We start from the raw sequence: 27,726 nt of genomic DNA, 5'->3' as shown, positions 1-27,726 counted from the left end.
CTGAGAATCTGCATTTGAGACAATATTTGGATCAATACCTAGCTAATGCTTTTATTCGCCCGTCAAAGTCCCCGGCATCCTCGGCTTTGTTCTTCGTGCCCAAAAAGAAGACGACCTTAGAACTTGTATCGATTACCGCGCACTGAACCAGATAACGGTTAAAAACCGTTATCCTCTGCCTCTGATCCCTGAACTCCTTGACCAGGTGAAGGACGCTTGCATATACACCAAGTTAGATCTCCGGGGGGCTTATCATTTGGTACAAGTTAAAGAAGGCGACGAATGGAAAACTGCCCTCCGTACTAAATACGGATTATTCGAGTACCACGTGATGCCTTTCGGATTGTGTAACGTGCCGGCTGCCTTCCAATACTTCGTGAATGATGTCCTTCGGGAACTCATCGATGTTTGTGTTGTCGTATATATCGATGACATTCTGGTGTACTCCTCTTCGGAATCTGATCACAGAAAACACGTCAGGGCAGAACTTGAAAAACTGCGCCAACACAAACTATTTGCTAAATTGGAGAAATGTGTTTTCCATACCACAGAAGTCGAGTTTCTAGGTTTCATCCTGACACCCAAAGGAGTCCGAATTGACTCAAGAAAAGTGGGTGCCATCCTCAAATGGCCATCACCTAGCTCTGTAAAAGGGGTTCAAAGCATGCTCGGCTTTGCCAATTTCTATCGCAGGTTTATCCCGGAATTTTCACGCGTGGTACAACCCATTACTGCACTCTTGAGGAAAAATAAACGTTTTGAATGGTCTGAAGAAGCCGAGCAGGCCTTTCAGAATTTAAAAGCTAAGTTTACCTCTGCACCTATATTGAAACACCCGCATCCAGATCTCCCTTATGTCGTCGAGACTGACGCATCCAGCCTAGCCATGGGAGCTGTCCTGTCCCAAAGAGATCTCGAAACCAACCAACTGCATCCCGTAGCATTTTGGTCCAGAAAATTCTCAGCACCCGAGGTTAATTATGCAATCACGGACAAAGAACTATTAGCCATTAAGTCCTCTTTTAAAGCCTAGCGGCATTATCTGCTTGGCGCTCGACATACCATCACAGTGATCACTGATCCCCGGAATTTACAGTATTTGAAAACCGCCAAGGCTCAGTCATCACGGCAGCTCCGATGGGCTTTGTTTTTCGCTGAATTTGATTTTGTGATTACCTATCGACTTGGCTGCAAGAATGGCAAAGCAGACGCCTTATCCCGAATTGGAATGGGAGAATCTGATACAAACTCAGAACCAGTACCAATAATTCCCAAACAGAGGATTCTAGGCATGACTTTGTTACAGACGCTTGAAAACATTCAAGCCAGAGTGAAACAACTCCTGGACCCTACAACCTTACAGGAATGAATACAAAAGGGATCAGACTTTACCATAGATAATGGTTTACCTTATTTCCAAGGACGCTTATTCCTGCCACATAAGGAATTACACGAACTAGTTATTTCCGGTTATCATGATACATTAATAGAGGGACACCCTGGTATTGCCAAGACAGAGGAAAAGGTGAAACGACAATTCTGGTGGCCGTCTTGGCGAAAAGATGTTAAATCTTTTGTGATGTCCTGTGGTGTTTGCGCCCAAAATAAAAGTCAAAAGAAAAGACCAGCCGGTCTCCTTCAACCTCTAGACATACCACCAGTACCCTGGCACACCCTATCAATGGATTTTATTACGGACCTGCCTCCTTGTTCGGGGTACAATACTATTCTGGTAATTGTGGATTTGTTTTCCAAAATGGCCCACTTTATTCCTTTGAAAGGTTTACCTTCAGCTTTTGTCCTAGCCAAAGAATTCCTCGAAAATATTGTTCGGCTACATGGATTCCCATCTATACTAATCTCTGACCGGGGAAGCCAATTAATTTCCCACTTCTGGCGCAAATGTTGTCAAATGGCGCAGATCGACGTAAGATTATCGATCAGTCACCACCCTCAGACCGATGGTCAGACCGAGAGGACAAATAAGACCCTTGAACAGTACTTACGGTGTATGTTACGGCAATCTGAAAGCAACTGGAAAGACATTCTTTGGATAGCCGAATACGCATATAATAATTCGGTACACTCTGGAACTGGCCACAGTCCTTTCTATACTTTGTTTGGGCATCACCCTCGAACCTCAAACCTTGACTCACCTCAGAACCTCGGAATGCCTGCAGTAGAACATCTGCATTCTACAATTACCCAAGCCTTCAAAGAGGCATCTACGCATTTACAACAAGCCAAGAGAAAATACAAGGAGAAATCTGATCTACATCGGAGTGAAGCACCTCCGTATCAGATTGGGGATCAAGTGTGGTTAGCTACCAGACATTTACCACTCAAAGGGCCTCGAACTTTTAACCCAAAATATCTGGGACCTTATTCTATTACGGCAATAATTAACCCAGTGGCTGTTAAACTTGATTTACCAGCTAGTATGCAAATTCACCCTGTTTTTCATGTGTCACTTCTGAAACCAGTGGTACCCAGAACCCGACTACTCAAACTTCCAGAACCTATTCTAATAGATGGGGAGCCCGAATTCGAAGTGAAGAACATTTTAGACCCAAAAATGTTTAGGTCAAAACTGTTCTACCTAATTGATTGGAAGGGGTACGGACCTCAGGAGAGGTCGTGGGAACCCAGCGACCATGTGCATGCACCTCGATTAGTCAGGAAATTCCACCGACTCTTCCCAGACAAACCAAAACCCCCGGCGGGAACAACCTTGGGAGGGGCCTTGGGGGGGAGTGCCGTCATGATGCCCGCTCCCGGGGAGCCGGTTCAAGCCCGGCGTCCCCGAAAGCGGACATCCAGTCCCCAAGGAAGGACCCAGCAACCCCATATAGGGGCCCTTGCGCCAGGCTCATAAAAGACATCAGTCCTGGTGCCATAGGCGCCAGGCTCATTATGGGAATGCTTGGGTGCACTTACCTGATGCAGACCATGCTGCAGGATCCCGGCCTCCTTGAGGCCTGAAAGGAACTACTTTACCTGTGGGACTAATTTACCATCCTGGCGTGGTCGGGGAAGGATACATACCTGATTGGAGGAAGGATACATACCTGGAACTTCTTCCAAGGCTATTTAAACCCCACCCGAACAGCCACACGTGCTTCGCGTTGTTCTGCATCTAGCAGCTGGACGCTCACCGTGTCTGCTCCTGCATCCTGACTTCTGCCACGCCTGCCAGCATCCTGGATCACCTGCAAAGGAAGAGAGGAAGAGAACAGAAGAAGGAAAAGTCCTTACCTGCTAAACTCTGCATCCCGGAGACATCTCGCCGACAATGCTGAAAAGGAAGACTTTAATTTAAAAGCTCATCGCGTCGATCGCTGCAGCGCCGCATTCCACTCACCTTCACAGGGCGCCTCCATGTTCAGCAGTGATCAGCCGGATTCGCAGTCACGCCCCAGCGCCTAGGGAGAAAAACACCAGAACAAAAGGTGAGAGAGAGAAGGGAATAAGGAAAGTTAAATCTCCATGTTAAGACTTACCTGTTGATTCATTCCCTCTTCATTTCGGGTGCGCGCCGCATCCTGGCATTTCCGGACCCCGGCCCCTAAGGGGAAAAAGAGACATCAGCGTTAATGAGTGAATGAAAAGACATTACCAAAAAACGCTCATTAAAGACTTAACAGATTTCTACAAGGATTCCACCTCTCATTTCGGGTCGGTGCCTGTTCCCCGGCATTCCGTACCCCAGCCCCTATGGGGAAAAAGACACTAGCATTAGTACATTAATGCATGGACACAAGGGGAACCTCTTATCAAAAAACTTACCTGGAAGCCAAGCAAGTTTGGTTCTCACCAATCCGAAAATCCAGTGAAGTAACTGGATACCAACGCGCCCCTGCATCAGAAGCAGGATGGAGAGCTCATCCTTCCAGACCCTAAGAAGGATACTTCTGCGAGCCAGACAAGCCAGATTTGGGGGCCCGGTCCAGTCCGTCTTCCGAACCCTGCGCATCACCTTAGAAGAGGTCACAGCAGCGCGAACCAGGCCAGCGTCTCCGTGGGAGACAGATGAGCGTAACACCAGACCCATGCTGGAGAACAACAGTTACAGGTAAGTCACTTGTTCCTTCTCCAGCATGGGGTCTGGCATGGATTAACATGCTCATGAATATAAGAATACATAGCAGTACACACATGCACAACCACGGGAGGTGGCAAGGCTCAACATTAAGCATTACATCCAAATGGTCAACATTAAGCAATTCTTACCTCCTCACCAGGCTCACCTTAGGCGAACAGGTTGCGCAGCACTGCTTGGCTGACCCTGGACTTCTCCCTGGAGTCCCAATCGACGCAGTAGAATCTCGAGAAGGTGTGCGTCGACCTCCATGTAGCAGCCCTGCAGATGTCCAGCAGGGGCACACCAGACAGGAACGCCGTGGTAGCAGCGATCGCTCTGGTCGAATGGGCTCTCGGACGGCAGGGCAGCGGTCGGTTCGCCAACCGGTGACAGTGTATGATGCAGCCGGAGAGCCATCTGGAAATGGAAGTCTTCGAGAGAGCCTTCCCTTGATTCAAAAACCCAAAGTTCACAAACAGCTGTGACGTCTTCCGAAAACTCTTTGTGTAGTCCAGTAGAACTTCAGCGCTCTAGCTATATCCAGAGAGTGCAAAGTCCTCTCGGCCAGCGTTGAAGGCGACGGGAAGAAAACTGGTAACACCAAGGGCTCGTTAAGGTGGAAGTCCGACGGCACCTCCGGCATGAAGGAGGGGTGCGTCCTCAGCACCACCCTCGTGTCATGAAAAGTCAAGTATGGAGGCTTGCAAGATAGGGCCTGGATCTCTCCCACTCATCGTGTGGAGGTGATGGCCACGAGGAACGCTGTCTTCCATGACAGGAACTTCAAAGACGCCGAATGCATAGGCTCTAATGGGGCCCCCATGAGCCTGGTCAGCACCACATTAAGCTCCCACGCCGGGGCAGGGGCCTTCACCGGCGGGAACAATCGGAATAGTCCCTTCATAAATTCCTTCATCAGGCGATGAGACCACAAGGACGCCTTTCCCGTAGTCCTGGTATATCGGGAGATGGCAGCCAGATGTATTTTGATGGAGGCGTGAGCCAATCCAGCTTTGGCCAGCGACAGTAGGTACGGCAGTACTTGAGGGGCCGTAATCCGCAGAGGGTTCATCTTCTGTGCACGGCACCAGACAGAGAACCTCTTCCATTTATGACCGTAACACTTGAGAGTTGAGGACGCCCTGGCTTTCGCAAGAACCTCTCTGCAGTCAGCCGGGATATCGTACCCTCCAAACTCTAGTGCTGCAGGAGCAAGGCCTGCAAGTTCAGCGACTCCGGGTCATGATGAAGAATGACGCCTCCTTCTCTGGAGAGAAGATCCGCGTCCGCCGGCAGCTTGACTGGTGGGGACGTTGACAAGTCCAGAAGGTCCGGGAACCAGATCTGCCTCGGCCACGCCGGTGCGACGAGGATCATTCTGCACCTGGACTTCTTGAGCTGGTTCATGAGACGGAGCAGCAACGGAGGGAATGCGTATAGAAACAGGCCGTCCCAAGGGAACGAGAAAGCATCGCCCATGCTCATGCGGGAACCTGCTGGCGAACCTCTGGCACTTGGACTGCATCACCGTCGCGAAAAGGTCGATCCGGGGTTTGCCCCATCATCGAAAGAGCCGATCCACCTGGTCCTGACGTAGTTCCCACTCGTGGCACGAGCGCAGCTCCCTGCTGAGTGAGTCGGCGATGGTGTTTTTTATTCCTGCCAAGTGGAAGGGAAGCAGAAATATCCCCTGGGCGACGGTCCAGTGCCACAGATCCTGGGTCCCCTTGGATAGGGCTGGAGATCTGGTGCCTCCCTGCTTCCGTATGTAGAACATCGTGGTGGTGTTGTCGGTGAAGATCCTCACCACCTTGTCCTTGAGGGATGGAAGGAAAGACTTGAGCGCCCAGAACAACGCTCGGAGCTCCAGAATGTTGATGTGGAGAGACCCCCCTCTGGGAGCCAAGGGCCTCTTGCGTGGAGATCTCTGGTGTGGGCCCCCCAACCCTCCCGGGAGGCGTCCGTCATCACCGTCTCCTGAAATGCCGGGGTCTGAAAGTCCGTGCCTGTAGTGAGGTGCGCACGGGTACCCCACCATAGGATCGCCCGACGGAACTCCTCGTCGAGAGGGAACCTGTCTTCGAAGCAGCCCATCGCCTGAAACCAGTAGGCGTCGAGGAACTCCTGCAGCGGACGCATCCGAAGTCTGCAAAGGGGTACAAGGTAGATGCATGAGGACATCATCCCGAGGAGGGACTTGATGGACCTCACCCTGGCCACATCCGTGGCTAGCAGGCGCTGCACCTTGCCCAGAATGGCCTTCGTCCTCTCCTCCGACGGGCAGGCCAATTGCCCCACTGTATCGAGCTTCGCTCCCAGAAACAGTGCTACTTGCGACGGAACGAGATGGGATTTGGGGTAGTTGATGGCAAATCCCAGTTACGTGAGCAGCCGGACGGTCCTCGCCTTGTGCTCGACGGCGAGTTCTCTTGTCCTTGCCCGGATTAGCCAGTTGTCCAGGTAGGGGTAGACGTGGATCCCCTGCAGGCGCAGCCGCTCCGCCACTGGTGCCAGGCACTTGGTGAATACCCTGGGTGCCGACTTGAATCCGAACGGCAGGGCTCTGAATTGGTAGTGGCATCCCTGAACCACGAACCTGAGAAACTTTCTGTGTCCTTTTAGAATGGGGATGTGGAAGTAAGCATCCTCCAGGTCCAACGACGATAGGAAGTCGCCCTCCTCCAGTTGTCCCAGCACGTGCTGGAGGGTGACCATCCTGAATTTCTGCGCCTTGATGTACTTGTTTAACCGACGCAGGTCCAGGATGGGGCGCCAGCCGCCTGTCTTCTTTCTGATGAGGAAGTACCTTGAGTACACTCCGGAGCCCCAGAGCCTCCTCGGGACGAGCTCGATGGCACCTTTTTCTTGAGCATCGCCCTTACCTCCAACAGCAGTTGAGGGACGTGATTCTCCTTCCTGGCTACGGGAGGAATACAAGGACACTTCTTTTGGAATTCCAGCGAGTGCCCGTTGGCTAGGGTATCCAGCACCCAACGGTCGGTGGAGATGGACTCCCACACGCTGACGTCAGCCGGCCTCCCACCGGGGTGCTTCGGTGGGGGCCTGACGCCACGGCCGGTTCAGTCTTGCTTGAAGGAGGCCTTGCCGCCTTGGCCTCCTTGACGATGACGATGGGATCCCCCTTGCTTGCCACAACCTCTGTAGGCCTCCTGGGATGAGGAGCGGGCCGTCTGGCAGTATGTATAAGAGCCCCCGTTGGATCCCTTGGAGGCACCCTGTCTGCCTCCGGAGCTCAGAAAGGGCCGTCGTTGTTGAAGTACCTCTAGGGCTGGGCCGTCTCCGAGTCGGTCTTGATGGCCTGGAGCGACTCGTCCACCGTCTTCCCAAAAAGGTTGTTGCCGTCGACCGGCATATCCAACACTCTGGTCTGGACGTCCTGGTGAAAGTCTGTCGCCTTGAGCCATCCTCGTCGTCGGAGGCAAACCCTGTTGCCCAGTTGGCGAAATCCGGTATAGGCAATGTCAGTTGCCACCGCTATGGCGTAATCCGACGTCAGCTCTCCTTCCTGCAGAATTTGTATGGCCTCCGCCCTCTTGTCGTCCGGTAGGAAGTCTAGCAGGGGAGATACCTTGAACCAAAGCTCCCTGTCGTAGCGGGCCACGATCGCTAAGGCATTGGCCGCATTAATCGTTGTCGCCGCCGAGTTGACTCGTCGCCCCATGGAGTCCAACTTCTTGCCCTCGCTGTCCGGCGGGGAAGTGGAAGTTGAAGCCGCTGCACCAGCTGCTTTCTTCTTGGCCGCTGCCGAGACAACAGAGTCCGGCGTGGGCTGGGCCTTGAGGCACAAGGGGGCGACATCGGGGACTCGGTACTTCTTCTCGTACCTGTCCCTCTTGGCGGGTGTCGTGGAAGGATTCTTGAGGATAGCCAGACCCTCGTCCCAGATCTCGTCGAGCAATGGCACTGCAAGGATCGTCTTCCTCTGGGCCTCTCGACGTTGGTAAAGAAACCCTTCCTTTTTCTGTTCCTTCCGGGCAGAGCTAGAAGAGCTCAGATGCCCTGGCTATCATGGCGTGAAAGGAGCCAATTTCGTCGGGTGGAGAAGCCCGAGGGGGTTGGGGGTGAAGACGGGATGTCCGTTGTGTCATCGACGCCGTCGTCGTCCGTCCCCATCGCTGTATCCGTCGCCATATCCTCTCTATGGTCTGGCGAGGGGGATGAGGGGTCCACAGGCCTCGCGGGCACGAAGGGAGGAGCGGGGTGGACTCTCCTCCGCTTGTTCGGAGGGCTTCCCGACGGGCCTGGTTCCGGATCCTCCGTCGGGTGTCCGTGGTAAACTCGTCCTTATCTCAGTACATAAGGACTGGATCGCCAACAAAATGGCCGCCGAGCTATCCCTGGGCTCGGGTAATGGCTGCGACAGATGGGATGGCTGCCCCACTGGGCCCTCCTCGTCGCCATCGTCGCTATCTTCGATCACATCAGCGGAAACCATCCCCTGGGATCAAACCTTCTTGAACTTCTCGTTGAGGCCTATGAACCTCTCGTTGAGGCCCTTCCCGGTTTCCATCAGATCCTCCTCATAGGCTGATTCCGAGTCTATAATGGCCACCGCCCCCCTCCCCCCTCTTTTTCTGCCGGGGTCTTCACGGGGGTCTTAACGATGGGCTGGAAAGAGGATTCCCTCCGTGGTGGCAGGGATACTCTGGGCCCAGAGGCCGTTTCCACTGGCGTAGTCTCAGCCGGCTTCGCCAGGGTCGCAGCGACCACTTCGATAGAGGCCTTTGCTGGCTGGATCAAAGCCCTCACCACCTTAGGTGCATCCTGGGCCTTCACCTTGGGGGGAGGGTCAGCGCCTCGCTCCCCCTCGGGTCCCTTCGAAATCGACGGACCCGCTCCAGCTACTTACCGGGGTTCTCAGACTTCCTCTTCCCCGAACCAGAGCGCTGGCTCGTGGTTGAACGTGCCGGGGGAAGTCGTGGCCTGCCGGGCAGCCGAAGAGCCCGACCTTTCGGCGCTCCCGGTGCCCACGGACTCGCGGTGCTTGGCCTTCTGTTGGGCCCCCGTCGCCGGGGCGCCCTCACAGGACTTAGAAGCCCGCTCAGACTTTTTCTTCACCTTCTCACCTGCTGTGCCCTTCTCCAGCCAGACGGCGAAGCGGGAACGACGATCTTGTTTGGTCCGTTCCGAAAGGTTCTTGCAGAACGCACAGTCCTTCTCCACGTGCGTCTTGTCCTCATGAAGGCAGTAGAGACATCGCAAATGCTCGTCCTCCTTGAAAACATTTTGTAATCCGCATCCAGGGCAGCACCTCAACAGCATGGATCCGGGCGTCGAGCTTCCCTTGTCCTGGGCCATGTCCGTTGAGGCAGGCCGCAGATCTTCTGGAATCCTCTAAGAAGCGTAAACTCGACGAAAACTTCATCCTTGAGGGGCGTAGAAGAATTCCGAAACGGGTCCCCGTTATCGGAAGTAGAAAAGGTGGAGCTTGAGGCTCGATTAAACCGAAAAATGAGAAAATCTCCTGAAAAAGCGCGAATACGCAGCAAAAAACTCGAGAGCTAAGCACAAGGACTCCCAACGCTTGAACGTGCGGTAAAAATGAGGATGGCTGCCAGAGGCGGGGCTTAGGGAGAGGGCAGTCATTGGCTGGGCTGAGGGCAGTATGACCCAGAGATCAGTGGTTGGTTACTACTAAGAAAGACAGATCAGAAACGAAACTGATACTGATTTTTTTCTTTACTGAGGATTCCCAGCCTGACGACGGGGAATATTCATGAGCATGTGAATCCATGCCAGACCCCATGCTGGAGAATGGTGGTGACGGTCAGTTGGGTGCGTAGCCATGATGCCTTATGAAGGATGGTGAGGCCTCCCATGATCTACTTTGGACGGTTGTGCTGTAGAATTCTCTAACATTGGGGATAAAACATCTATGATGTGCATGGAGGTGGATGACATCCAGACCTCAGTAATAAGGAACAGGTTACTTACCTGTAACTCCAGTTCTCCAGCATGGGTCTGGCAAGGATTCACATGCTCATGAATATTTGCTGTCGTCAGGCTGGGAATCCTTGGTAAAAAAGAAAGTGGGTTTGCTTTAACCTGAAAGCTGTGTGTCTCCTCTATAATCAATCACTGCCCCCAACCAATGGCAGCCATCTCCCTAAACTCCACCCCTGGTGGCCCTCTTCAGATTTGGCAGAGCACGTAAAGTGGCAGTATGAACCAAGAAGAGCCACAGAGGGGAAGGAGGGAGGGTTCACATGTGAATCCAAGCCAGACCCATGCTGGAGAACAGGAGTTACAGGTAAGTAACTTGTTCCTTCTCCAGAATGGGGTCTGGCATGGATTCACATGCTCATGAATACGATTATACAGCAGTATATACACAACCACGGGAGGTGGCAAGGCTCAAAATAAACGAGAACGTACCCCTGAAACACTTACCTGAAGCAAAAAGGTTGCGTAGCAGCGCTTAGCCGACCCGGGACTCCTCCCTGGAAACCCTGTCGATGCAGCAGAATCTCGTGAAGGTGTGGGTGGACGTCCCTGTGGCAGCCCACAGATGTTGAGCAGGGGAACACAAGAGAGAAACGCTGTCTTCACTGTTATGCTCTGGTGGAAAGGGCTCTCGACCGGCCTGTAAGAGGTTTGTTGTCCAGACGATGACAGTGCATGATAAAGCCAGAGAGCCACCTGGAAATGGAAGCCTTAGACAGAGCCTTCCCATGCCCCACTGGGCCGAAATTCACAAACAGTTGAGATGTCTTCTGAAAATCCTTTGTGCATGCCACACCATTTCAGCAGGTGTAGAAGGGTTTGGAACGAACACTGGCAGAGCCAAAGGCCTGTTGAGATGGATCTCCGAAGGATCCTTCGGCATAAAGGTGTAATTGGTCTGCAGCACCACCTTTGTAGCATGGAAGTTCAAGTATGGCTGCTTGCAGGAGAGAGCCTGGCTCTCTCTGACCCCCCTGGCTAAGGTGATGGCCACTAGGAATGCAGTCTTCCACGAGAGAAACTTCAGAGGGGCCTGATGCATTGGTTCAAATGGAGGCCCCATGAGCTTAGTCAGAAACACGTTGAGATCCCACGCCAGAGCAGAAGCCTTCACTGGTAGGAAAGTATTGAAAAGAGGCAGTTGAAGAATTCCTTGACAAGCCAGTGCAACCACAGGGAGGGCTTACCAGGCGCCCGGGTGTACAGGCTTACAAGAGCTAGATGCACCTTGAGAAGCACGAGCCAGGCCAGCCTTGGCGAGTGACAGCAGATACGGGAAATGCTGCGAAGCTGTGATTTGCAGAGATGTAATCGTCTGAGTTCTGCACTACACAGTGGCCCTCATTACGACCCTGGCGGAAAGTGACTGACCGGACCGCCACAGCGTAAATAGCGTTTCCGCCATTGCACAAAGGAGCAAAGTGCGGCCCATTCCGACCCATCGGGCACGAGCACCACGGCATGGCGGAAGTGCAAAGTCCGCGATGGCGGAAATGACCCCAAAACGGCCCACACCGCCGCCGTACGGCGCACTAGGTGCAATACCGCCACCCATCACAGCGGACACCGCAGTGTACACCTACCGGAAAGTACGGTGACCGTAAATATACGGAAACGGAAGTAAAAACATGGTCCCGGAACGGGAAACATCCCGCCGTACACCTATAAAACCACAAAAACCACACAACCACTAAAAACACTACCCAGAGACACACCCCAACCCGTCATCCACCCTAGCGAAACCAAGAAAAATGGGAAAAGTAGCGAAGAAAGCGTGCGACCGCAAGCGGCAGGTCCACTTCTCCCGTGAGGAACTCACCGTGCTAACAGAGACCCTCCAGGAGAATGCTGCCGTCGTCTTCTCCACGCAAATGACCAGGACGGCACTTGCGAACAAGAAGGCCATATGGGCTCTGGTGGCACAGCGGGTAAGCGCGGTGGGGACCGCACCCCGCAACCCACAGCAATGCAGAAAGCGGTGGGACGACCTGCGGATACGCGTCCGCAGCATACTCTCTGCCAACCGCAACATTGCCACAGCCACCGGGGGAGGTCCTGAATCACCCATCAAGTTGACCCCCTGGGAAGAAATCTGTGCCTCCACCATCGGAATGGAGAGCATAGAGGGAGTCGGAGGGATGGAGAAAGGAGTGCAGACATCAGAAGAATCAGGTAGGTGGGCCAGATAAAACAATGCTAAATCCACAATGTCCAATCATGTGAAGTACCATGTGTCCACATAGTGCAACAGAAACACATGTCCAGGAGAACGTCCACACACATCGCCCTGATAGCGCACTTTAAAACCACAATAAATACATAAATAATTAAAAACCCCTAAAACACCCACCACACGTCCAGCAGGCACACCCTAACTGCAGGCTGCCAAACAACTGCACCCTCACTCCACACACAAATGAAAGCACCTCCAAGGCACCGACCCAAATCACCCTCATGTACCACCCCAATGCATGTGATACAATGCCATTCCAATACCCACAGACCCATTAATAACCCTCGCCCTCCTTTACTCCACCACAGGGTCCGATCCAAACGACGAGCATCAGGACACCCCTACCAGCACACCTGCAAAGAGGGCCAATACCAACGGCCAAAGACCCTCCACCTCAGCTGCACGCATCAAGACACAGCAGCAGCACACATCAGGTGGCAGCACAGAGGAGGGAACATCAACAGGCAACCCAGCAGCCAGCATGCCCACAACACCACCACCACAGGTCCCCCCAACGGATGCCACAGAAGGCACTGCCTCTGGTGGCAGCAGCACCATAGGTGACACCCCATTGATGGCAGCATGCTCCGACACAGAAGACGGGGATGTCGAAGTCAGATCCATCCATGACCTGTCCCATTCCCCCTGTCTGTCCCATCCCGTACAACATGAGGATACCACGCAGGGGCACCCACAAGACGACGACTGGCCATCCCCCCCAAGCCCTGTGGCAAGGCAACATGAGGTCAACAGCCCCTCTGTGACACCCCCGCAAATGGCCATGGCCCAGCAGAGGCAACAGTCCCTCGACCAGTTAATCGTGCAACAGCAGCAACTGGCCACGCTCCTCAAGGACCATGCCGATGAATGTGGGCGCACTAAGGCAGACATAGAAACATCAACTGAGACACTCAGGGCAGAAATGGAGAGAAGTACAGAGACACTAAGGGCACAAATGGAGAGTAGCACCAAGAGCCTGAGAGTCCAAATGGAGAGAAGCACCGAGAACCTGAGGGGGGAACTGCATGCGACGTCCAAAGACGTATGTGCCGAACTTGCCGCAGTGCGCCGTGTGCTCACCGAGCTCTCACAAACCCTTAAGGACATGCATGGACGTGAGCAGGCAGAGACATCATCCGTTGCAAGTTCCGTCCAGGGCAGCCCCCAACGTAGATCTGGGAGGAACCTGCGCTCCACAGGCAGGGGTGCCCCTGATACCCGCAGAGGGGGCCTGCAATAGCGACAGCCCACTGACAATGAGCTTCTTTGGACACTGGTGTTCGGGGGGGAGGTAGGAGGGTGGAGGGGGTGTGTTGGGCTCACTTGGGTGGCGGGTCGATAGGGTGTTCAACATGATATCACATATGCCATAAACAGTGCACGATCAACCAATGAGATGTGTGGACAATGATCTTTGTGTACTAGGCCATCATAGGCGTACAGTCCATATTGTGCATGTACCAGACACACATAGGGCCACGAGTCCCGTGTCCATGTATCAGCCACCAGGCGTGAGTGCTAGAAGCATGCATCTATGATATGCTGACGAATGTCACGGCCCTCCGGTGCCTCGCAGACTCCTTGAGGTGCTGCCACATCCCCACCCTCATCATGACCATCATCAGGTGCTTGCAGTTCTGCGTCAGGGGGCATGGGCACATTTCTACGTACGCACATGTTGTGGAGCATGACACATGCCATGACCATCTTTGCAACCTTCTCATGGCGGTACAGGAGTGCCCCGCCAGACCTGCTGAGGCAGCGGAAACGAGTCTTCAGTAGGCCGAATGCCTGTTCTATGACCACACGGGTACGTGAGTGGGCATGGTTGTAGTCCTCCTCATGCTGGTCCCGTGAGTTCCGGACTGGTGTGAGGAGCCATCTCTTCAGTGGATACCCAGCATCACCTGTATGTGGACGATAAACGTATGATGTGGAATGCCATTGCTACGTACGCACACCCCCCCCCCCTTCCTGCCAGGTCATTGCCGCATCACATACCCCACATCATCATGCATGAAATGAGACTCACCGAGTAGCCAGGATCTGTTCCCTGCGTGTCGCTCCATGTAGCGTGGTATAGTAGAGTTCCTCAAGACCATAGAATCATGGGTTGATCCAGGGAATCTGGCACAACAATGTGTAATGATCCTGTTGGAGTCACACACCATTTGTACATTCAGGGAATGAAATTGTTTTCGGTTGCGGTACTGGGCCTCCATGGCATGTGGGACGACCAATTCAACATGGGTGCAGTCGATGGCACCAATGCAACCCGGTATGCCGGCAAGTGCATGGAATCCCACTTTTGTGTTGGTAATTTCCTGCTCCGAGCGTGGTAGAGAGATGTAGTCGTCTGCGTGCTGCAGGAGGGCATCGAGCACTTGCAATAGCGTCCGTGAGAACAGTGGCTGAGAAATGCCATGCAACTGTCCGACTGTGTGCTGGTAGGTGCCTGTGGCCAGGAAGTGTAGTACAGACACCACCTTCAGTAGGGGTGGGATGGCGGTTGGGCTATCTATCATGCTGACAAGGTCAGCCTGTGTCATGTCCACAATGGCGGCTATGGTGTCTCGGTCCAAACGGTAGAGGGTGTGGATCTGCTCATCAGTGAGGTTGAACGGATGTGCTCGGAGGCGTGGGATTGCGGGCTGCCTGCGTGGTGGTAGTGGCTGTGCTGGCGGCCCTTGCTGGCCCTGCCTTGGCCTCCTCCTCCTCCTGCGTCTCCTCCGTGCGGCCGGTTGTAGTTGGTGTTCGTCTTCTTCTTGGAGTTGGAGTACTTGCAGTGCTATCAGGTCCCCCAGGGCCAACATCGCGAGTCCTGCCGGGAGCATTTCGGAGTGGGTGTGGTTGTGGGAGGAGACTGGGTGTGCAATGTATGTGTTTTCAGGCTGTATGGCCTCCACCTGTGGTGATTCATTCCACCTGTGCAAGCTGCTCTCCCCTTTGGGCGAGCACGTCCCGCACACAACCCTGCAATTCGAGGAATGGCATCTTGCTATTGCATTCATGTATTTGTACCCGATGGCCGTGTAACATTTGTTGATATGTACATTCGGCTATGGTCCCATTGTTTCACATACAATCTTTGCAGTCGCGAACAGACTTGTGATGGGTCAGTGGAACGTAGTACTCGAGTAACGGTGGGCCCTCATGCATCACTGTACCGAGTTGCACCGACGGGCGGGGCGTCCCATTCGTGGGTGAAGGCAGTTGCCATTTTCACACACAGCCGCACTAGATGGATTAATTTGTGATTTCAAACGGCCACAGATGCCTTTTCGACGTGATGTTGCAAATGAGGAATTCGAAGGGCGGCGCTTTCGGTTTTCAGCTAGCGCCGGGGAGATGCCCACAGGTCTGACTGCAAATATAACGTTCTATTGTTCGATGTCCTTGAGACAGGGGCCATGGCGAGGAAGCAATGATTGATATGAATAGTTTGGGATGCGCAATAGCGACGTGGGCGATGAGGCCGGACGTTCCCAAATACATGTTACTTCACAACACTGGAATTACGGGCTGGGGCACTGTGGATTTTGCAGGCTGCATAACGCACAGACTCAATGGAAATTTCTAATGTTATGTGAGTAAATATTCAGGCGTTTTTATACCGGGATGAGGGAATAATGAATGGATGCATGGATAGGTGATTTGATACAGGGTTTGCCATGTACAGGGCTTCTTGAAATCTATCTGCCTCCCCTGCGCTATGTGATGCAGGGCTGCCATAGTGGGACCATCGTCTATCTGGCCTTGGTGAGCCCTCCCTGTCTCGACGCGCCTTCAGACACTTGTGTCCATGCACGTTAACATTCCCATCTGATGGAATCTGTTTTGACAGACGCATGCACAGGTACACTCGTTTGTGATGGTGTTTACACCTCGATATAGATGGTTATGAGTCGCAAGTGGTTTTGGGGTGGTGATGATCCTTTGGAGTGGGCTAGCATGCATATGGCTGTGGATTTAGTGTGATCATTGAAGTGAGTTGTTGGAATGTAGTTCTGATGGCCATTCTGTTCTTTTTCTTTTCTTTTGGTTGACAGGTATCTCCTCCCCTTTTGCCACTGCCATCTGTATGCCACTCCTGCAGATGGCGTTTACTCCCGACACCTGCTGCTTCGTGTTAATCAGTGGAGCAGCATTACGATCTTATGGGACGATCGCCAATGGGCCACATGCCCTTACGCAGTACTAGTGGCTCGGAGCAACATTTCGGCCTTTCAGCTGGACTAGTGCCTCCCCATTGGGACGGCCCTGCGGTTCTGTGCGCTTCCATGTTGCCTTTTCGTACGTGAATGTGGCTCTGTGTACCATGATGGAACAGGGCGTCACACAAGTAGTAGCTGGTCATTCCTTGCGGATGCAGCCCACAATGGTGATATGTGTTTTGGAGTGCATGGACTAATGGCTGTATGGGCTTGGTGATTTTGTTGTGCATTAAATTTCTATTCTGATATGGGCCGTGTAGCGTTCTTCTTTGCGAGTGATGTGGCATAATCCTATTTGGGGAGCGATGTATTGTGAGGAGATCTGCATTGGGTTCCAGCTTCGGAGTTTAGTTGCGTGGTACTGTGCTGGGCGCGTTTGCCTACGGAGTGAGGTCAGGGATGGGGGCTGCCAATATGACTGTTTGAATGTTGTCATGCTCAGGGGCGGGGGATTGGGTTTTGTGTAACAGATGCCGGTCAGCCAGGTGGACTGGTGGAATGTTGTGATTTTCGGAATATTGCTGGTCACAGGTGCCTGTGTTTGCGTGCGTTTCTGGGGGGGGGATTGTGGTCATGTCCATTGGATTGGCTTCTGTATTCGTGCCATCTGTGCCCTGCAGCTCCCATTGACCCCTCTTGTGATTCTTTTGTTCGTTGGCATGCATGGGTGACTTGTACTTTTCACTGGTTGCATTGTGACTTCATTGCACCTACGGGGAGTTGTACTTTGTGGGCAGGGAGCGGTGTACAGTCACTCAGTGGGGCCGTTTACGGTTGATTCGCGATGCCGTACTTCTCACCATGGCGGAATGGTACTTTCCGCCATGCTTGATGGCGTTAGGTACATGTCCGCTAGGGTCGGAATTCGCGTACCCTTGCGCCATGGTGGTATTTACGGTTTGGCATGGGGCGCGCGCGCGTACTTGGTGCAGTTAGCGTTGGCGTTCACTACGGTGGCGCTAATGGCTTCGTACTTTGCGGTGACGGGTCATAGTCGCACCGAGCGCTATTCGATGGCGGTATTGCATTTCCGCCATCGTTTTCCGATTTCCGCCAGGGTCGTAATGAGGCCCAGTGAAGTGTTTCCATTTATGGCCGTAACAAGACAGCGTAGAGGAAACTCTGGCTTTGACCAGGATCTTCTTGCATTGCAGGTGGTAGATCTCTTTCTTCGGCTGGTGCCTCCCTCTGGAACAGCCTCCCTTAAACCTGAGGAGAACTATTTCCGGTTCCAGAAGCACCTTAAAACCTCTCTCTTTGCTTCTGCTTTTTCTCCTCCTCTCCTCTGCTGATCTCCTGGCTGTAACCGGAACTACACTGACTACCTGGACACCCTCTGATCTCAGGCCCAGGTCCCTCCCCTGCCAGCGTCACACACCTGCACTGCCCGCCAGGCAACCCCCACACTTGGGGACTGTTTCTGTATCCCTAAAGTCCCCCTACCAGCCCTTGACACCTGGTGTCTTCACTAACCCATGTACTTACCAAGACACCTGGTGTCTGCACTTAACCATGCCCTTGCCACTTGCTGGCCGTTACTTACTTATTGTTATTATCTATTCCCATATACTGCACTGTCCCTGCCCCATTCCCACGCACTTGCGCAATCTGAATGACACATGGCCTAGTATGATCGTTGTCTGGCATACAGGGAGAGCCCGTTCCACGGGAACGAGAAGGAGTCCCCCAGGCTCTTCGGCTGAGGATACCTGCTGGCAAATCGCTGGCACACGGAGTTGGTCGCTGACGTGAAGCGGTCGATCTGGGGTTGACCACAATTGTGGAAGAGAAGGGATACTTGCGTCTGATGAAGTTCCCACTCGTGGCAAGACCTCAGCTCCCTGCTGAGCGAGTTTGCAATGGTGTTCTTGGTGCCTACCAGGTGAAAGGAAACAAGGAACATGTCCTGAAGGATGGCCCACTGCCACAGGTATCGAGTTTCCAGGGAGAGTGCGTGGGAACGTGTCCCGCACTGCTTCGGAATGTAGAAGATGGTGGTAGTTTTGGCTGTGAAGATCCTCACCACCTTTCCCTGCAGCTTTGGCTGGAACAACTTCTGGGACCAGAAGACTGCCCAGAGCTCTAGGATGTTTATGTGGAAGTCTTCCTCTTCCGGTAGCCAGAGGCTTGTGGTGTGTGACCGTCGAGTGTGGACACCCCCACCCTTACAGGGAGGCATCTGTGGTGACCATGACCTAGTATGGCGTTTTCTGAAAGGGAGCTCCCAGCGTGAGATGTGGGTGCACTCCACACAATCGTAGAGTTTACCGGAATTCCTCGGTGAGGGCGATCTTGTCCATCGAAGAGCCTGTGACCTGCAGCCATCGTGAGTCAAGAAACTCTTGAAGAGGCCTCATCTGATGCCTGCAAAATGGCACGAGGTAGATGTAGGAAACCATCATGCCCAACAGCGATTTGATGGAGTTCACCGTGGCGGATTGTGTCGGTGACAGGCGCTGCACCTTCCCCAGGATGGCTGCCACCCTCTCCTCCGAAAGGGAAGCCAGGCATCCCCCAGGAACAGAGCAGAGCATTCTGCGATGGCTTCATGCAGGACTTTGAATAATTGACAGAGAATCCAAGCTCTGTCAGAAAGCGTGTGGTCTCTGCTATGTGCTGGTTTTCCAGTGTGTGAGAGCTGGAGCGGATGAGCCAGCCGTCCAGATAAGGGTAGGTGTGGGCTCCCCTGAGGCATAGATGCACTGCCACCAGGGCAAAGCACTTCATGAACGCCCTTGGTGCTGATTTCAGGCCAAAGGGCAGGGCCTTGAACTGACAGTGCCACCCTTGGACCACAAACCGCAAGAACTTTTGATGTTTCAGGTGAATGGGGATGTGAAAGTAGGCGTCCTCCAGGTCCAAAGTTGCCAGCAAGTCCCCTTCTTCCAGCTGGTCGAGCACGTGCTGCAACGTGACCATTCTGAACTTCTGGAACTTCAAGTATTTACTGAGGCGTCTTAAATCCAGGATCGGCCGGCACCCTCCTGACTTTTTCTGTACCAAAACGTATCTGGAGTACACTCCAAATGCCCGGAGCCATTGAGGGAGAGGCTCAATCGCCCATTTCCTTAAAGTGGCCTGAACCTCCTGCAACAGTTGAGCCATGTGCAGTTCTTGACGTGCCACAAGAGGAATGCGAGGGCACCTGTGTTGCAATTCCAAGGTGTGCCCTTGATGAAGAACGCCCAGCACCCATTTGATTTGAGAGGATCCACAGGTCCGCGAACCTTGTTCGCCAGGAGTGTACATGTAGGGCAAGCCTGCCCCCCACCGGAGACTCGTGGATCCGGATGGACCGGTCACAACTTCTTTCCCTCTGAGGCTGGTGCTGAGGAGTGGGTCTGGAAGAAACACTTGTTAGACGCTTTGTGCTGCTTGCGCCTATGCTGGCTATGGGACCTGACCAGTTGCCTGGTTGGAAGCCCCTCAAGCCCCCAAAGACCCGATTCCTGTCCAAGCGCTGTTACAACTGGTTGTATGGCTTGGGTGTGGACTGTTAAAACAGACAAGGATTTAGCTGTCTGCAAGCTATTCTTCTTCTTGTCTAGTACCTCGTCTGTTGTGAAGTGGAACAAGTTGCCCCACTCAAATGGCCGGTCGAGGATGCGTTCCTGCACGTCTGGTTTGATCTTTGTCACCTTGAGCCAGGCCATCCTCCTCATGTCGGTGGTGATGCATATGGCTCTGCCCGAGGTGTCAATGTGGGCTACTGTAGATTCCATTATGTCTTGGGCCACAATTTTGACTTCCGTCAACCCTGCCTCGAACCGTTCCTGGCTGTGGGTAGGAAGCTCTGGAAGGAAGTCTGCGATCTCCTGCCACAACCTTTGGTTAACCACCGCCAACATGGCATCAGCATTGGCCTGACGCAGGTGGAGTGTGGCATTCGAGTAGAAGACTGCGGTTTGGACTACAGAGATGCCGCTGCTACCACAGAGGAATGGGGGTGCACCAACAATAAGAGGGGATCCCCTTCCATCTGTCTGTATTTGGCATCCAGAAGCTTATTGGTAGGTTGGGTGGAATTAGGCTTGACCAGCCCTTTTTCTCTGGGGATTCCGCATCCTCCTGGAGAGGGATGCCCGTTCTCATGGAGGGATGCAGCGTAAGTACTTCTGCCAGGACCCCCACTTCTGGTTGCTCCGCTTGTGGCTGTGGGATGCGTAGGTACTCTGTCAGACCCGCCAGCCTCTCATGGAATGATTTAGCTGACAATGGTGTGTCAGTCTTCCTCCTCGTCCGTGTTCGCCGCAGTGTCCTGCACATCTGGGGCTGCAGCAGGAGTACTGGGCGCGGGCAGCTGTGGCGTGCTGACTGGTAGTGCCAGAGTCTACTCAGGGGATTGAGGCAGGGGCTGAGTTGCCATGATTGGAGCGGGGGCGGCAGCCAGTGGCTGAGTTGGACCCAAGAACTGTACAACAGCGGGAGCTTGGGGCTGTACCGGGGGGAGCATGTCCCTGATTAAATCCCTGAGGATGGTACCCATCTGTGGTGATCTCATGAGGGTGAGGAACTTCTCGAAGAGCCTGTCCTCGCAAGCAGGGGCGACTGACGGAGTAGAGGCTGGGGCCTGAGGCTGCGGTGTCCTGGGCGGCCCTTGTCTTGCCATATAGGGGGAGGCGTACCTACCCTACAAAGCGGGGGGGTAGGATGTGGACCAGGTAACAGGCGTTGTCCAATCCCAGCTGGAAGCATGCTCCCCATCCTGTTCTCCGAGCTGGAAAGGCTTTGGGTGAGCCACCATTTTGTCTGGTGTGGCAGCCATCTTGTCTTGCTCTGTGCAACGTGCCTGAGGCATGGTGGATGCTGAGCTGGGCCAAGTCTCTCCCTGCACGCTGAATAGTGAAGGTTGAGACCTTCCCTGCACCTGGGAGGCGGAGTGCCCTCGTCTATGGTGCCGGTAGTGCTGCGTACACGCGACCCCTCAGACATGAGTCTGGCAGTAGGGCGATGCCCCTTGGGTTGGAGCCCGGTAAAAGAGCCTTGCAGCCCCTAAGCTTTAGAACCGGTAGGATCTTGCGACCCCTCGGCCCGCGGGCCGGTAGCTGGAGTAGCCTGAGTCTTCTTGCTGGTTTTAGGACCTGGGGGTCCCCCCTGCTCGGGTGCTTCCCGTGGAAGGTGTCGTCCTTACGGGGTGCAGAGGACAACAGAGCACCTACATTGGGCCTGGTCTTCCTTCATACACATGCTTTAAGGTCCTCTGGCGGTGATCCTCTGGAGAGCTCTCTCCACTTGGCCAACCGATTCTTCAGGGTTCGCTCACGGAACAGCCGTCCCCAGCTGTGGTCTGGGCAGTGGCGGCTGGTGAGTTTGAAAGCTGGTGGGGCGTACATTTTCCAGGGCGTATTTAGTAGCGAGCGCGCGCAGCGCGCGAGCCCACCCTCCTCCCCCCCGCAAAATCTTTGGAAAAATGGCCTACAAAATATGCAATTTACTGTCCAAAAAACCCACCGAAATATGAAAAAAGCATTCGGTTTTACATATTAATGGTGGTACACTATTCTTACGTGTGCAAGTGTGATGGTGTATTTTACAGCAGCTTGTATTGAGAATAGCTGGTACTATCTCTGGGAAATCCAGTTGGAAATCATGGCCATGGTACTTAGGACCGCGCCCAGCTTGAGAACGGCACTCATCGCTGTGGAGCTGAATCTGAGGCGAGCACCTTTTCACTTTACATCATGGAAAGGACAAGGTCGGACTGGGGCAAAAAATGGGCTCCGGCCCCACAAAAACCCTGGCCCTCATTTGCGATCACAGTTGGCTACTTTGCTGGACAAACTGTTGGAGAAATACCCGCAGTGTGTTTTTTGATACAATTTGTGGCAAGGGCATTTTACAGCGTACTGGGCCAGAGGAATCGGCTAGATGGGAGGGGACATTTGGAGGAAGGCACTAGAAGGGCACCAGACTGGGCCAGGGATGGTGTGCAGAGGTCAGCTGTGCGCATAACTGTGGGGTGTTGGGCAAGGTGTAGGAATAAGTAAATAAAGCATCATCAGAATGAGATCAGCGTTACGCATAGCTCTGCACGCTTGCTCCACCCCTGCGCCATGCCTGCAGACCTGTTCTGCAACATCGGAACCTTCGGAGGGGTGGAGGCAGCAAAACAGGAGTGCTGCACCTTTTAAAGATTGCCCTACTCTATCCCCCTCCTCACTACTCCGGCGCCTCCACTATCTTCTCGCTCCTTTTAAAACATCTTCATTCCATTCTTCATAATCAGTTCCCCTGACTCACTTTATCATTCTTTCTATCGCCCTCTTCCTATCTTCCCTCCCAACTCTACGTGTCCTTTCTTCCAACCTGCCTCTCTCCTTCTCTTACTGGTCCTCTTCTTTTTCCTCATCTCTTCTCCCTATTTCTCCATCTTACTCCTTCCTCTACACTCACCCATCTCTTGCTCTCCCTCTTCCCCTGCCCCTCGACTCCTTCCTTTCCTCCCCTCACTCTATCCATCTCTCCCTCTTCCCACCCATCTCTCGTCTTCCACCCAAACTATCCTTCTCTATCACCTTCCTTTTCCTCTCCTTCCTTCTTCCTAGCCACCTACTTGCCACTCTTTCCCACTACTCCCTCTCCTTGCTTCTCCCACCTCACTATCTCCCTCCTTCCTCACCCCCTCCCCCTCTCCTCACACCACTCCCACCCCAACCCAACCTCTGGCACATACCGTTACAGTCCCATGAGGAGATGGAGGTTCAACAAGCAGTCCCCACAAAGACAGGACATCACCCCATAAAGCCAAACTGGTAGAAGACTGGGAGGGTATACAGACCTCAGACGTCCTGCCAGGGCCGACCCCAACCAAACATGCAATGGACAGTGACATGGAGGGCCATTTGGTGCCCAACCCACTCTTATAGCCTTCACCCACCTCCCCCTCAGATATACTCAATGACGAGCATCCCTGCTAGCACACCTCCATTCAATGGCCTAACACACTTATCCCATAATATGCCAGCCGGAGATGGGGAGCAACACACTTTACATTCCCCACAGCCCACCCAGTTCAAAATATTCTCTGTCCTCACTGTCAAGCACCAAGAATACCACTGCCCCCCCCGAGGCATACGTATTCACCTTCCGACAACAGATTGGGGGGATTGGGGGTGCTAAAGGCACACCTGGCCCACATCTGGCACCCCCAGTCAGGGGTCACACTAACTCAGACACATCACCTCAACAAACTCAGAATGGAAGCTGATGGGAAGTGGGGTTGGGTGTCAGATCCCTGCTAGAACCACGCCCACATGAACTAGCACTGGAAGGTGATGGGGGGGGGTAGGTGTCTGACCCCTGCTAGGACCACCCTCACATGAACCAGCACTGGAAGGTGATGGGGAGTGGGGTTAGTTGTCTGCCCCGTGCTAGGACCCCTTCACATGAACCAGCACTGGTAGGTGATGGGGAGCACCCTTTTCGTTTCTGACCCCCAACATGACTTTTCCTTTCTCTACACGTTAGATATACATCATTACTTCCCTCCAGAGTGCAGGAAGTCAGACATTAAACAAGAAGATCATGTCACAAGGTAATGTAAATGACTGAGCGCACTAGACATATATGCATACAATACCATAACATGTAGCACTGCATCTGCATTACAACATGTCAATCCTACCGCATGTGACCCTAATTTTCACAATAAGGCACAACTGCTTGCAAACCCCTCCACCATGTCAGGACCATCAACATTGCATGGAACAGGACTATGAAATGCTGTCACTAGACCTACTCGCCTCAGTCACATGAACCAGCATTACAAGACCTATATTCCATACACAACTACTGTCATTGTTGACATTTCACATGGAGAATAACAGGCCATTGCCTGGACTAGTATCCCTAGTTCATCCATGCAGGCCCCTGCGGATATCCATTGCTGATGTGGGCTTTAGCTGAGTTCCCCCATGCAAACACAGTGCAAGTAATCCAATAGGACAGAGCCCACATATCACTGCTGAGCAAGCCATTGAGGTTACACTGTTAACACAAAACTGGAAAAGTAGTTGAGTAAACCCCAGACAAGGTATCTTGTATTACTCTCTGATGCTCAGATGTGGGCGAGCCAAGCAGGGCCCGGGACCATTCTGGAATTCAATGCTGGCAGAAAAACTGCTGGCAACAGAATTCAAGTGGTTACCCCTCAAGCAAAGAGGTAAAGTGTTTAGATGATGGGGGAAGGGAGAGGTTGATGGGGGGGTACCCCTGTAAAAAATAAAACGGGAGTGCTGTTGAGGGTGTTCTCCCACCGGCATTCTATTTCTGGCATAAGAACATAGAACCCTCTGCCTTGCTCAGGCCAAATGAGTGGCTCAAGCTGAACTAAAACTGCAGGCTGCCAGCTGCCAAAATCAGAGCAGAGCCTGGCCAGCTCAGGACTAAAACATAAAATAAAAAAATAAAAGTCAATAGCAGTCGCAAGGCCTGACCTATTTTCCTCCCATTCAACATCAGTAGAGACCTTTCACAGAGCAGTTTCATTGCTGCTTCAGCTTTGGTGGGAATACAAAAGGCATGAAGCCAGCCTCCCACTTGTATCATAGCCAGCTGCGGCCCGCAACCCCTCCCGCATCATGCTGCTAGGCCTGGCCACCAGGCACTGCACCAGCCGTGGTGGTGGTGCCACTGTGCCACGCTGCCAGGGCTCTCCCTGGTGACTTACTTGTGCCGTTTTATATTTTCGGCATTTTTTGTTGAAAAATGCCGAAAATATAAAACGGCACATTTTGGATGGAGATTCTACGTGGCACGCACTGGGCAGCAGCAGTACGCCTGCCTGGGCCTTGCTGTCCACATGGGCCAAGGCCCTTGGGCCTTGGCCCACGGACCGGGGGTAAAGGCCCAGGCCAGGCAGCCCCCGCCTTGGTGGTAGGCGGGCCGGGGCCCGCTACCACCAAGGCCCGCCAGAGACTCACTCGACTCGAGTGAGACACACGGCCCCATTAAGTTGACGGCAGTCTAGTCAGCAACACTGAAAGACGTAGGCCCTGGCCTACACGTCTTTCAATGTTGCTGACTGGGGCTCGTGGACCACGTTCCCTCCCCGGGCCCAAAACACAAACAAGAAACAACATCTGCTGGGACCACCTACTTACCCGCCGGCAACTCATGTTGTGGACTCGTGGACCAGGGTCCAGGCCGTCTCTGCTGGGCTGGTGGTGGTCTTCAGGGCCTGGCAGCTGGGCTCGCGTCGACTTGTGACTCCTGCCGTCATCTAAAGAATCAAGGCCAGGGAAGAGTGTGAAGGTGGTGCAGGCGCACCCACACACCCTGCACCAGAGATCTGCATAGCTACAGTAATGTCATTGGCTGTTTGCCAGCCAATGCAAGGGTTGTCATTGGCCGGCAAACAGCCAATGACATTACTGTCTCCATGCAGGGGAGGGACTGGAGGGAATTTCAGTGACGACTGATGACCCGGACCTAGTGCGCTGTTTACGCATATTTTAGACTGGTGGGGCCACCCCTGAAGCGCCCCGCCAGCCTTCTAATTGATGGGGCTTACGTAGAGTGCGTGGAGCTACGAGCTCCACGCACTCTACTATTGAAGAAGGAAGACGTAAAACGGGACGCGCCCCGCTGTGAAAGCAGCCGGGCCCGGCCCTTTGTTATTGTTGCCTTGCCACAGCGCCCCCGCGCTGTTGTCAAAGGAAATGCAAGCTAAAAGAGATTCAATCAGAGAAGTTCTCAGATTGAATCTCTTTTAGCTTCCTCTTTCTTTTCTCCTTTTCTGGGGGGGGGGGCGGCGCCCGGCCGCCCTATGATAGCAGCCGCCACTGGGTCTGGGCCAAGGCACCGGAGACAGAGTGCACGGGGGTCGGATGTAGGGAATGGACTCTCGCAGGCTGGACACCTGCTGAAGACCGTTGTCGTCGATATGTGCCGGGGAGGAGCATGGCACCAGAAGACAGAGCAGTACTTGACAATTGGACATAGAAAAGAGAAAAAAGAATAACTTCTTCCGGGGAAGAGCACGTGGAATTACAAGGCCGGAGGCCTAACACAGTAGTGCTGGTGAAAGCGGTCCGTGCCAGTCGACGCGGAAAAGAGGACTGAGGATTAGCGCCGGTGGGCGGAGTCAGTGGAGCGCATGCTCCCAGGGCTGAGCCCCAGCGGGCATCTAAATTTAAAGGGGAAGCCAATTTGCTCTGGTGAAAAAGGTTCTGTTTCCCCTCCCTAGCGAGGGACACCCATACAGTATGGAAGAAAGGGTACGGGATGTAGGAGTACCATAAGTATGGATTAATGTGGACGGGTCGTAGGAATAAAGCGTTTCATGTATAAATCAAGAATTAGATCATATCATGGTTACTAGGTAACGTTATCTCACATCATCTGCACAAAATACAAGTTGTCATTGGTCTACTTTCTATTTTACGATTACAAGACAGATTTTAAAAGTATAAACAAATTCTACCTTTTGCTTTGCTTTAATATCTTTTGAAAACACTACAGGATCATTATGAAGAGACTGGTTAGCCTGGGCATTCACAGCATTATTCATCCAAGCCATTGTTTCAATGATGCATTTCTCCACCTTCTCCATTTCAAGTACATCTATGTGGCTGTATTTCTCACCCTGCACAAAGTAAACCATCAGACTGTTAGACGACAACACCAAGCATCATGTGCAAATTAAAAAAACATAGTTCCTTGCTAGAGATTTCCACAGCTGACTGTAACATCCTTCTCATAGTAAGCATCAAATGTATGTGCCAATTAGTTAAAGAATCATCTTACTGAATTAATAAATTAAAGTTGTTCACTGGAGTGACTAGAGTAATTGTAGTTCTTAGTCCCCTTTCTCCATCCTGGTGGGCGTCCCCAAACATGGGGACAGTACCAGAACCTTTGGCAGTGGAAAATTGAGCTTTCCCTTTAACTTTAGGATAGCGCGCAGGGGCACGGCCTCAGCCATGGAAACGGCCTGCCGATGCCCCGTCCTCCAGCGCCTCACCTCAGTCCCCTTTGAATACATCGGACGCTTAGATAACTGGCTATGCCTATTACATATCAGCCATTGGCATACTAGCGGGGGAAGGTGGGTGGGATGTAAGGAGGAAAGAGGACTCTGAGTACTCTAGTTACTATAGTTAGTAACTTTACTTACTCATACGTCCCGTCCCCTTTCCTCCATCCTTGTGGTTGATTCCACCGAACAAGAACAAAGGATAAAGCTATGATAATGAGCATCATATCTAGGATGAAACAAAAAGGTTCTTCTGAAC

The 27,726-nt window shown here is 53.0% G+C and overlaps 1 protein-coding gene across 1 annotated transcript in view; it reads right to left on the bottom strand.

Annotated features, from left to right (window-relative positions):
- HSPH1 (heat shock protein family H (Hsp110) member 1) overlaps window positions 1–27,726 on the bottom strand; it is a 2,244,846-nt gene that overhangs the window by 73,536 nt on the left and 2,143,584 nt on the right. Inside the window, exon 17 of the mRNA XM_069639955.1 lies at window positions 26,916–27,077. Within this exon, the coding sequence (XP_069496056.1) occupies window positions 26,916–27,077 (162 nt within the window). The remainder of the gene's footprint in view (window positions 1–26,915; window positions 27,078–27,726) is intronic.

This window comes from Ambystoma mexicanum, chromosome 7q (assembly GCF_040938575.1).
Source record: "Ambystoma mexicanum isolate Mex_15411 chromosome 7q, UKY_AmexF1_1, whole genome shotgun sequence".
NCBI classification, from domain to species: Eukaryota; Metazoa; Chordata; class Amphibia; order Caudata; family Ambystomatidae; genus Ambystoma; species Ambystoma mexicanum.
This window is presented reverse-complemented; position numbering and strand designations above follow the sequence as displayed.